At 40.2% G+C, this 12720-nt stretch overlaps 1 protein-coding gene across 3 annotated transcripts in view; it reads right to left on the minus strand.

The window, feature by feature from the left end:
- LOC138022848 (uncharacterized) overlaps positions 1 to 8901 on the minus strand; it is an 84117-nt gene extending 75216 nt beyond the window's left edge. For all 3 annotated transcript variants that reach the window (XR_011126652.1, XM_068869829.1, XM_068869827.1), the window contains exons 1-7: positions 8818 to 8901; positions 5283 to 5336; positions 3821 to 4036; positions 2824 to 3599; positions 1473 to 1641; positions 644 to 954; positions 1 to 119 (exon numbers count right to left, since the gene is read on the minus strand). The exon at positions 1 to 119 is cut by the window's left edge and continues 311 nt beyond it. Coding sequence is in view for 2 of the 3 variants with exons in the window: in XM_068869829.1 (XP_068725930.1) it covers positions 1 to 119; positions 644 to 954; positions 1473 to 1641; positions 2824 to 3599; positions 3821 to 4036; positions 5283 to 5336; positions 8818 to 8836 (1664 nt within the window). In the remaining variant the exon portion in view is untranslated. The remainder of the gene's footprint in view (positions 120 to 643; positions 955 to 1472; positions 1642 to 2823; positions 3600 to 3820; positions 4037 to 5282; positions 5337 to 8817) is intronic.
- Positions 8902 to 12720: the final 3819 nt, after the last annotated feature.

Here is a 12720-nt window from a genome sequence, read left to right on the forward strand (position 1 = left end):
TGAGATTCACTTAGTCGTCTCATGTTGTCAGCTTCGTTAATCAGTCGCCTTCTTGCCTCGAAATCTGGATTGTCTGCCAGAAGATGATTTTTCTTGACGTTCAACACTTTGACGGCCACCTGGAAAAATGCAGCAATCAATGGGAAATTCATAAGTATAAACGTTTTCCAAAGGAGAGATTAGTGACCTTAACACCTTCAAATACGTTGCATCTGTACTTGAGATGTCAAAATGTTTGACAGGATGGGAGGGGCTGGATGTGGCTTATGCAAGTGGTAAGAAAAACAAAGGTTTCTTGATACTTAAGACGTGCAATAGCTGTCGCCCATCCCCTTTCTTGTCTCAATCATCCGCTCGCCCTAGCATGTGTATCACCTTTTAGTTCCGCTGAGACTTTCCAAAGAGGAAATATATTGAATGAACGCAGACAGAACAGAGAATTACACCTTAAATAGATCAGTCACTAAGTTCTCCAAAAGGTATTGTGATGCCCTTTGAAGTTTACAAAACAAGGAGAAGCGCAACACTAACCACGTTAGAGTAGCAGAACTCTTTGTGTCAAATGCCATATAAGAAGAATCTCAACAACAGTTTTCTTGACATGGCAAATTAACTCCATTAGATTTACCTCCATTAGATTTACCTTTTTGCGTTGAAACATTCCCGTGCTGATAAAACACTCGGCGCTATGGCTTACGATCGTGTTGTTTATCTCCAGGGTTTGCGTTTTGTAAGTCGAAGATAAATGTTCCTTATGTCTCTCTGCTGGAAGTGCTACCGCTTCCTGCTGGTTGTGGGACAGGAAATGGATCATGATCTTCCTTATCTCCGGATCAGAGCTAAAGAGAAGCTCTGAAGCTCTATTCTCTAACAACGCTCTGCATTCGGGCCTGTCCTGTACCTTTTTGTCTCTAAGAAGGTAAACTAGAGTAAGAGCTGCCTCCTGCCTCATCACTGTTAAAAAAAGCAAAACAGTTCTAGTTGGCTAACTGAAAACTCGTCATCTTTCCTTTTCATTGAACCAAAGTTCTACATTAAAACTCTCAGCTGTTGCTTAGAGACGACTTTGAAACATCTTTATTTCTAAAAATTCCTTTTCCTTTATCTTAGAAAAGCATTTTTTAACCTAAAAGGCATCTCCTGGTTCTCTCCTTTATTGGAAGTTCATATGTTATACAAAAATTTGGTTTTATCAACGGAGTTGATAATGTAAATTGACCACCGTACAGCGATCCTAAAAGCTCCGTTGATAAAACCAATTTTTTGTATACTACTTCCCCACCGACGCAGCACCAAAGTTTGTTTCGAAACCACCCCCTTCGTTCATATGTTATGGTCGATTTGGAGCATCAAAGGGTTTTAGGTGGAATTTTGACCCACGAACACCGTTTGAAAATTGCTTGGTATCCGGAGTAAAAACAAATACTCATATTCTGCAGTAATAGAATGCAGAGCAAGTTCTACAGTATCACCTTTTGTGGTATTGTTTTTTGCGATCTCGACGAGGAGTAATGATGCGGCTAGGCAAAACCGCCAATCTTCTCCACCACCTCCACTAAGAAAAGCTTCCACAATCAATCTGATCAGTATCAATGCTCGTCTTTCAGTATCCATTTTTGGATTAGGACGCTCACTGTGGACCTATGACGAGAGAATAAACTACGTCATGCCTTTGAAATCAAATAACTGTTGACAATTAAGCAGTTCGTGTTTCAACTGTGCGTACAGAAAATGGAAATAATTTTATGACCATGCCCAAATAATGAGTCATAGTTGCTTTCGTAAGTTTTGTTCCTCTTACAAGTGTAAATACATCGTCTATTTTTGACAAGACTGTCTTAGAAAATAACTGAAGAGAGTGTAGTGTAACGTGAAGTGCTATATTTCTATCCCATATGAACCATGTGAGCGTTAGCCCTACTGATGGAACTGGGCCCACACAAGGACAGAGAAAAACTCTGACCAGGGTGGGAATTGAACACACGTAAACGTAACCTTTCCTTGTACTTGTACATGTTAATTGCCGTGACTTTAACATCTTCAGTTCCCACGGCCTGCTCCAGTCTGGCCTTGTGGCTCAGTCGGTAGAGCGGCGGAGATCCCACCCTGGTCAGAGTTTTCTCTGTCCTTGTGTGGGCAAAGTTCCATCAGAAGGGCTAACGCTCACATGGTTCATATGGGATAGAAATATAGCACTTCACGTTACACTACACTCTCTTCAGTTAATTCTTTTTAAAATATATGTGCTTCACGGCCAACGTTTGTATAAACGTAACCTTTCCTTGTCTTAGAAAATGTCGTACGATGTCAAAAGGAAATGGGCCGATCGGGATCATCACTCGCCCCAAACCCTCAGCTTTTGGCGGTTGCACCATCACAAGCTCACTTTGGATCGAGAGCTTGCATGGTTAGCAGCTGTGAGGACAAATTCTTGCAGACAGCTTGAATTTTTTTTTTTTTGAAATGTTATTCCGATATTGTGCCAAGTCATAAAAACGGTGTTTTGGGATTTAGAATTAAAAAAAAATCCTTAAAGAACCGTTTGCATTCTTTTGGAAAGCGGTATTTTTGATCCGGAGTCCGTACCCGAAGATTCGAATAAAGAATCCTATGCCTGTGTGTAGCCCTTGACAAAAGAGCCCTAGTGTATCACGTTGCGCTGTTAGCTTAGTTTTGAAATCAATCAGGGACATCTTGCGTCTGCTACGTTTTGTTGTATGATAATCGTTTCTCATAGACAAGGCTAATAGCTTGCCATGAGGGCCAACAGGCACGGTATGGCGTCAGAACTCGAACAATCATTATTAATTTGTAAGTACGAACCTTTCCATGCAGATGGTACAAAATGCTATGCAGCTCAGCCCACGATAGATTTTTCTTCCTTTTTCTCAGTCTTTCAAGAAGAGTTAAATCCTTGCTCTCCTTTCTTGCATTTACACAGAACTCTTGGCATTCCTCCAGGAAAGTCTCCATTTTTCCATCTGTTGGCAAACTTTCGCTAGGTTTTAAGAGACAGGAATGGGAAAACAGCATGATAGTAAACTCTATCGAATAACGAAGTGTATCCTTCTTTTTGCATTTTACTTGCTTTTGATGTCTTTGTAGTTCTTCTACAATTCTCTTCAGATCGTTTTCCAGATCTGCCACGAGCAGCTGATCCTGCAGAACGTCGGGTTTTAGGAGCAATGATAAGATGCGACTGTAGACAAGGAGTTTGAGTGTTCTTTCGCATTGTCCATCTTTCCTAAATACCCCTTCGTCAGAAAAAATGGACGACCTCATGATTCCTTCCAGTTCTAGTAGACTCTCATGGCCCCTTTCAAAATTATCTTTGCAGATGAGATGAAGAAGCAGTTGTAAGGAATGTTTCACGACTTGACCACCGCTGACACTGCCACTTAGTTTGGCCAGCTGTTTGTAAACGCGTTTGTTTAAGTCGTAGCATCTACCCCATGATTCTTCTAGATGTGGAAGAATTTCAAGCAGAATAAATTGTTCACGGCGTTCTTTGCACAAGTCCCCAGCCGTGTCCATCTTCTGGATAAATTTTTCTGGGTTTTGGAAGAATGACACAATGGTCCGCTGACAACCATCGCACCCTAAAATTGTTGTTTAGAATAATAAAACTTAATTGAAATCGAAAAAAATGCCTCAGATTAGTGCTTTGCAGAAGGCTGGTGTAGTGCATGATATGGGCCATTCGTCGTTAAAACTGATCTCTTTGACAGAAGAATTTAATGATTATCGGGCAACATTTTTTCGTTGACAGTGGTGTTGACAGTACTGTTAACAAAGAACTAGAAATATCTTATCATCGCACCTTTCTGTGAAATAATCCCTTTGCTTGGTTTCGGATCCCATTCGAAACTTCGTTCTTCCCTGTGAAGTGGGGAGTATCTGTACACGCAGTAGGATCCTGGCTGAAGACTACCGACTTGCCAAGGAGTATTAGCATCTTGTGGCGGGAAATCCTCATCTTGTCTGTCCTCTCCAGACTGAGAAAACTCAGATGGAGTGAGAGAATTTGATGTGTTGGCTATAGGGAGAAAGAAGAAGCATAATCGTCATTGAGGTTTTCGCGGGAACATATTTTGTCCCTTGTGATCATGGATTTTTGTATGAAATTTACCACACAGGTATTAACAAAGTTTTAATCCTTGCGGATGCAGTTCCATCATTGGGACTTAAAGAACTCCAAGGAAATCCATTGAATTTGATAGAATGCAATGAAATTCCATAGAACTCTAAGAAACTTCAACTTTAGCAGGGAAGGCGTCTGATCTGAGAGGTTGTTCTCCAGTTTTCCCCTCTCCTCAAAAGCCAACATTTCTATTTCCAATATATCCCTTTCACGGTTAATTTTTCCCATTTATATTACAATGTAATCTAAAGTGGATGCGAGGCAATTTCGCGTTAGAACTACAAAACAGCCCGAAATAGCCTTTTTCACGTTTAGTTTTTCTCATTTGCATTACAATGTAATCTAGCATGTATGTGAGGCAATTTCGGGTTATTTTGTAGTTTTAACCCAAAATTGCCTCGCACCCACGTTAGATTACACTGTGATGCAAATGGGAAAAACTAAGTTTTAAACCGTGAAAAGGGCTATTGCCTCAAATACATGCTAGATTATGTTGTAATGCAAATGAGAAAAACTAACCGTGAAAAGGACTATTTTATCGAATGCGGGACCTCCCGGAAAACCACTTTCGAGTGAGTGGAGCTTTCTGGGTAAATATCATTATTTAAGCCCATGAAAGTACATAAAACTCCATTCGTCTGAGCTGTGAGGAACAGGAGAAACAGAAACAGTTGTTGTTTGGCAACTGACGGCAAAGAAGTGTGTTTAAATGTAGAACGCACTTTCTAGGCAAGCAAAATCACTAAAATGCGCTGTTGTGTAGTTTTCCTTCCTTAACTGCGCTGCCAACAATGATTAATTTAAGGACCCTCACTAAGTTTCAGCGGGGCCACAGGAAAAAAAAAAGGTATATAATTGAAGTGCGGGTTATAGGTGAAAAGGATGCATGGGTCATCCTTGGGCTATAGAAGTGATCCTTTAGTCTAGGTAAGTGCGAGGATACCTTCTCCCTCTCAGCAATAGAAAAACTCAGCTTAATTAACGGGTACGTTCTCTTAAAGCCAAGTTGGGTCTTTGCCAATCAGACCGCGACGCATCGTATTATCAGCCATTATGTTCACTAATGATACGACTTTCTGTAGGTGATTGGTTGGTCTCCATCTTGTCCTACTACTTCACTTTGTAAACTTCACTTACATACCTGAAGTGGTCGTGCACTCCGATGAAACTATGGAATCTAATGTCTCACTTGAACCTTAAAATCAAAGGAGTCGAGATATTTAAATTATGACGATGCCTGTTAAGGGTTAAGAATTGAATATTAGAGAGTTCAAGAAACCTTGATGGCCACGTCAACAGCAATACCAAAAAAAAAAAGAGTATCATTGGTTAAAAGAGATAAAATAATCGTGCTGCACGTGTTACACGCATTTCAGAGCATGTTTGTGCTGTAAAAAAAATGTTTGTGCAGTACTCCAGAGGGGTTGATACAAATATGATCCTTTCATTTCACTCTATTTTTACTCTGAAACCGCTTGTACCCAATAGCCCATTTCCGAGTTGCTGCATGCCTCAGTTTCAAAGCGAGTCCTGGCGCACAATCATTCAAATGGCAATGAGTTGCGTATTCTTATGCAAATCAAACTCATTTCCCTTACAATTGTTGAGCACCAAGACTCGCTTCGAAACCGAGACAAACAGCAACTCGGAAATGGCCTATTCATTTTACAGGATACTTCTCCCACATTGTACGACGCGAATGATATGGCATATATATCCACGAAAGACTTACGGTAATGCAAAGTGATATTTTGAGATGACGTTTTCGTCGACAACGTATGCCGTCCTTGAATTGATTTTAAAGCCCCTATTCTAGGATATCCGGTTTGCTCGCTTTCAGAAAACAATTACCCCAAGCAAGACAGAGTTGAATCCTATAGAGTGTTTTCGCTCATGTGACCAACAGGAATATTTGCATACTAAAACAAAAGGAAGAATTTGCATAAAAATGGCTTTCAATTCCCAAAAGAATATTTCATTCCTCTAACATGGCCGCTGATTCTTTGTTTCACTCTTCCAACATGGCCGCCGTGACGTCATGTGGAAACATTTTGTACCATTCCAACGGGAAAAAAGCTCAAATGTCGTTAATAAATGCAAAACACTTTTATGAATTTGACGGGGGATTTGGGGACCGATATAGAGAAAAATGCTCTGACATAATAATGTTGTGACATCTGAAACTCCGTGGAGGCCATAAAAATGCGTTGCTTTACCAAGATTTATCAGGTGCGATTCGAGTCATGGCCGAATACCCAGAGAAATTAAGGCTGTAAATAATGGGTTGCAAATTTTCGAAGGTGTGAATTGCCTTTTGTTTGTTTGTTTGTTGTTGTTGTTGTTGTTGTTGTTGTTGTTTTGTATTTTCCGTGAATTATGAACTGATGGCCTTATTTTGTTGTGCAACTTGTTTTGTTTAGATTCAGGAACCCTTGGGGCATGTGCTCCTTCCAAGATTCATCATAGTACGTGTGACTACCAACGCGGAGAGTCACGTGATTAGTACGTTTTCGAGGAGGGAGTGGTTTTGTGTGTGTAAGTTCAAAGTGGCCGCTACAGCTCGGTGCGTGTCTTCATTTTCATCGACGTTTTGCCTATTTGTACCTTAGTAATCGTTGCGTTACCTTTTCTGTTAGAAAACCGCCAAAAGTGGAGTGTTTACGAGAGCGGAGATGTGAGTGAGATTGCCACAGTGGAATAAAGTTGTTGTGTTTAAAGCTGTCCTGTGTCCGGTGTTTACTCGCCCGCTACCGAATCGGTCGTGGTTTGCTGGTCACAGTACGTAGTAGTTCAATTGTAGCCGAGTTACAAAAAAAAAAAAAAATTCCGTGAAACGTGAAATGTCAATTTTATCATCAGAGAAATGTAAAAAATACCATTTTACTGTAGTGGAGCCTAATCATTACTGCCCCCTTTCCTTAATGCACGCGCTAAATGGTTGCCTGCAATCTGATCAAGCTATGCCCACTAAGAAAAGTTCTCGTCTCCGTCTTCACAGAAAAGTATACATAAAGTGCAAGATTCTGGGAAACAACGTCGGTCCATTAGGTTCGTTATACAGGAAGGAATAGCAAAATCTGTGTTTTTAAATAGCTACATTTCGGAGATTCGGTCCACTAGGCAGTGAATAATTTTGGAAGAATGAGAATAATTATTCTCATTCTTCCAAAATTATTCACTGCCTAGTGGACCAAATCTCCGAAATGTAGCTATTTAAAAACACAGATTTTGCTATTCCTTCCTGTTTCACTACGTAATGATTGAAATACTCGTAGGCTTCTCGAGAGTTATCAATGGCTCCTCAGGGAATGTTGCACCGAGCGATTTTTTATCCTTCACCTTGTGCGCAACGAATTTAGGAGACAAGTTGCACTAGAAATCGTCTAGTGTAACATGGGCTGTATTAATTTTTGTCATGTTTTTGCCTAATCGTTGCGTATCGATACGGATGCGTTCTTCAGTTTTGTGAATAATTACAAAGCGATTATTTGTTAGCACATTCAAGGTCACACCGCAATTCTTTTTCATCACACGGAGGTCTTCTAGAATGTTTCATAGATCACGAAAGCCTCGGGTATTTTCCCACCCGATTGAAAATACATAAATGACCATAACTGATGTCGTAAGGCTATTAAAAATTAGGGGAGAGGGAAGGGTGGGGAAAGCGGAGTGGGGAGGGGTGAGCCTACCAAGCATTTAGGCAACTTTGACATTTTGGTGTGCGAAGCTTTAAGAATTACGCCGTATGACTCCACGTGGCTGTCATTTTATGCGTTAAACTTTTACTGGATCAAAAAGTAACAGGAAAAAAAACTCATGAAAGGCAATTTCATTTCCCTTACGCTCACGGAAATCGACGGTTTCTCATGCATGAACGTTTCCCTCTCGATATCTTCGAGATGTCTCATGTTTCAACTCGTGTGTAGGAATGCTGCTCGCTAATGTTCCCAAATTTCCCTTTTTATAGGCACTTGCAATTGCGCAAACGTAAATATTGGGGGCCCTAGAAAGAGAATTCAATTGAATGCCTTTCTCTCTGACAGAATTTTCCTTGTAAAAGAGTCGAACAAGATATTTGCATATTTTGCTATAAGTCTGTGGTTGATACTGATAATGTTATCAGTTACCTCGGGCCGACCTTAAAATCTACTCCACTTCAAATGTTAATTTTGCTGAGGTTTTCGAACGTGAGCAGTAGCGGTGTGTACACTATTGCCAGTGTATTGCTGGCATGTATTGATGATATTTCCTTATTCTTAAACAGCTGAGTTTATAGAACCTTATTAATGAATGAATGAGGTGAAAAGGCTTCCATAATAATAGGAAGATGAATGTCTTTAGGTATCAGGTGTCCAAGAGTATTAAAGTCCTGTCCTTCAACGAGATAATAATTGGTGATCATAATATTGAAATGTATTCGAGAATCGCTAAACATCTGTCTATGCTAAGTTTTCAAAATACTGAGGACCAAAGACTTGGCAAATGGGTAAATTAGCAAAGGAGAGCAAGGAGATTACATTGGCTGACTTAAACGCTTAAACAACTTCCTCGTAATCAAAGATCAGCTAATTTCCATCACTTCCATAACAAACAATCCTCTTCACATTATGTTTCAATATTCCGCGGTCCAATCAAGCATGCACATTGCTCAGAAAGTTAGCAACTATCGTACTTACCATAGCTTTTTAAAGCCATGTCCACCTCTGCAGCCTCAAAGGAACAATGGGCTTATTTAAGTAGAGTTATTTTTTGAACCTCCGTTAAATATATCTAATTTCAATCGGGGAAGACCCCGCTGAAGCTCTTTGGTGGATGTGATGTCATACGAGGAAATTGATCTGGAATTCATGGCGTTAACCAGTGCTTTGTAAGTTTAATGAGTCCTGTTTCTCTAGTTCTAATATGCTCTTTGTCTTTGGCTCAATTTGCTTGATTTCACATTGGTATACAGCGCATTGCACGCATTCGATACACGTCTGAAGCAGCGAATGCAACTTAATGCATCACCGCACGAGAGTAATTAAACTAATGCACTAAATTTTTCGTCGAGCGTAATAAATGGATTTCTTGCTTGAAAACGTTGAACCTCCTTCTCATTGTGATTTTGTTTATTGCCTCTTAAATGAACATTTTTGTTTTTCAATCCAATTGAAAATTGCACTAATTTGATCACTGAAGCTGCAATGGGTCTCTTTAATTGGCTGTCAAAGAGATTTTTTAGGGATTTCGTCATACGCGACTTAATTCCCTCTCAGCACTTAACCCTTGCTCTCCCCTGCCTATTTTACAACGTCTTAAAAACCATTTTGAGGTTATTTGAAGTTTTTCGATCTAAGTAACCAAACAGAGTAGAAATTTAGAAGAAACATCGATTATGTGTTTCATTGACTCAACATAAAGTTTCTCCGAAATACACTCACAATCCCTCCCCGGTAAGGTTAACAGTTAAAAGAGGATGTAGGGAGTTTTTGCATCAAAATTCAGAGCGAGCCGGTCAAACAATTATTCCGAGTTGTCAGGGTATGATGAATAATATCTCTGAGCCCTATGATTTTAAAAGATGTTCAAAAAGACCCTTTGTGCAACAAGACGTCCATACAATGCTCTAAATTTCTCAGACCTCGAGCGCTCCTTAGTTGGTTGTAATGGTAACTAAGTTTGAAGTTATAACAATGATACAACACGAAATAGCCAGTCAACAAAAGGTGACGATATTTTTTACTGAATTAGAACTGACATAATAGTGTATCATAATTTACTTACAGAGGCAGACAGCTTCGATGGTTCGGGTCATTGACTACTGTTTGCGAGGTCAGTTACAAAGAAAAACAGGAAGTCTCGATTGAGAGGGCCACGTACTCTCCCTTTTCGTCGAATAAAGCAAGCATTGTGCAATAACTGCTTTTACTTTCAGTTCAGAAAAAAAAATTCAACAGGAGCGGTCCATAATAGAATTTGATTGCATAATAAATTAGCAGAGTTTTTACGCCGTAAAGTTGTAAAGGCTCATTTAAACGGTTTCAACATTCGTTCAACAAAAGTTGAACGGAAGTTGGGCAAATGTTGGAAGCAAAAACAAAGTTTTGCGGGTGCTGGGTTCGAATAATTGCACCAACAATTGAGTCGACAGTTTGATTGCGATGACGCAAGAACAAAAAACCAGAATTTCTCGTTCTGATTTGGGCCTAATATACCGGCTTCAACTCCATCCAACTAGAACAAAAGAAATGTGGAATCGATGTAGGAGGAAAGAACGTTAATTTCTTTTTTCTTGCATCGTGAATCGTGATTTTGTTAATTGATGTGAAGCGTGATTGAGGCATTTTTTAGCTCGTGGAGAGCTATCGGGATGGTCGGCGAATCAGGCTGTCAGGCCTAAACAATGGTAAATTTGTAATCGACTTCTCTGGTCGTCTCAAATTCGGCAGGCGCATTCATGCATTCGTAACAGAAAAATGTATTACACTGCATTTGTAACCACTCTATAGGCTTGATAATGCGCTATATCACCTCCCTGACGCAGTATCTTACTTACTCCACGAGCTTACCACAGGATATCTTTGATTGTTTTTTGAAATGTGAATTTCTTTCTTACGTCCCTGAAAGAGTGTCGGAGACTGGATCCGAGTGTTTTTGATTGACAGTTAAGTTGCATGCGTCAGTGATTTTGTGTGTTTTGTCGCGACGAGTGTAGGAGTGGTTTTTTTCAAGATCTGTAAAAATTTCTTTTGTGTGTGACCTGTGTGATTTAGTCGGGCAACATTCGATAAACAGGAGGCATTCCCGAAAAGAATTGTCTGAAGAGCTATCTATCCCATTTCCGATCACAGCTAGTGGCTGCCCTACTGAATCCTTATCAATCCTGACTTCCTGTCAGAGGTCAAAGAATCTGGGGATGAACCTTCCCCTAGGTCTCCTCTGTAGGTTTCTACAGTCCCCAGGCCTAGGGTCTTGTGGGAACAGTTTCAATATGGCGGAGGTTTCGGAAGTCTTGGACGTCACATGTCCAGTGACCATCATACTCAAGGTTCAAGTGAACAAAAGAGAAGAATCAGAGGAGGATGAAGATGTTAGTGCCTAGGAATCGAAACAAGAAGTTGGCGGGAATAACAGAAAACTGAATTTTCTTTTATGGCTCCGAGAACACGATCGGGATGTATCAGGGGGAACGTCATTTAGGGCTGTTTTGTGGCAATAAGAGGTAAGTCTAAGACCTCAGTTATTAAGTTGTTCTCACCTCCGTGAAATAGCCAAATGTTTGTCCGTCACTCGTGAAAATGCGTTTTTTTTAGCACGTGAAACGCGAAAAGCCCGATTTAGTTTATGTGAAACGTGATCTTTACCCCCACCCCCCCTCCCCCCCCCATACCCCCTCATGTAAGTCAGTCGGTTTAAATTTTATCCAACGCGCTTTCAACAATGTTGAACGACCTTAAATGACGGTTGAAGCAAACTGATTAAAACCGTTTAAATGGGCCTGATACAACTGTTGAAACGCTATACTCAAATGTATAAGATTAACGGTGCCTACTAATTCAAAGGTGTCTTTGCGCGATGTATGAATATGCGGGAAAGGAGACCTTAACAATAGTCTACAACTGTTATTGACATCCAAAAAGAAAATTGAGGGTAACCACGCATTTTTCAAACATAATTGATTAGCAATATTTGTAAAAAGCTATAACATACAAAGCAACGTATGGCGTTCTTTTCCAAACTGAAGCCTAATTATCTCTGAAAAATGCATGGTTACCCCCAGTTTTTCTTTTGGATTCCAAGGGCCTTGCTAAGTTCAGTTTTCTCCACATGGTGTTAAACCACCCAAAAATATCTCTTTATTAGCAACGACAACCAATAGGAAACCCGAGTATCTCGACATGCGCAGAACATATGCGCAATAACAGTAGTAGGCACCGCCTTTAAAGAAGTAGATAATCATACTACAAGACTGAAACTGCAAGTAGCAAAACTGAATACATAATAACTTCAAATGCATCAATGCCAGTGCCAGATGGTTCCTGCAGTCTTCATCAATTACTAATTTAATAAAAAGCGAGAGCATTCCCATCCGTGCATATGGCGAGAGCTACTGAAATTTAAATTGACCAATCAGAATTCAGCGAGCAGGAAGAACTATGCTGTTCGACATCACGTCAATTGTTCACAATTAAGAGGCCAGAAAACCATTTAAAATATTTTGTGGCAACTTTTTGTCAACAAACTTTGACGCCAAAACTGGGTTGCCGGCGAGCGGCGATTCGAACGTCAGCTGTTGTGCTTAGGCTTGCTATTTGTGCATTTTTCAACTATTTTAAGAGGAATTCAGTATGATATTTTCGAGTCAAGTGTAAGAAGAAGTCAAAAATGTGTTGATAATGTATTTATTTGTGTTACCTCCGCGAAAAAAAAGACTTTGGTAGCGTCGTTGCAACAGGTAGATCGACAACAACGTAGTTTGTACATAGAAATGAGTGATTCCGATGAAAGGGAAGATGATTGACAGGATAGCACAGTTTTCAGTGCCGCGTGCACTGTGGGTGCGGGTTCCATACGCAAGGATAGTTCACATTCCTTTGTCC

The sequence above is a fragment of the Montipora capricornis genome, chromosome 11, assembly GCF_036669925.1.
Source record: "Montipora capricornis isolate CH-2021 chromosome 11, ASM3666992v2, whole genome shotgun sequence".
Lineage (NCBI taxonomy): Eukaryota > Metazoa > Cnidaria > Anthozoa > Scleractinia > Acroporidae > Montipora > Montipora capricornis.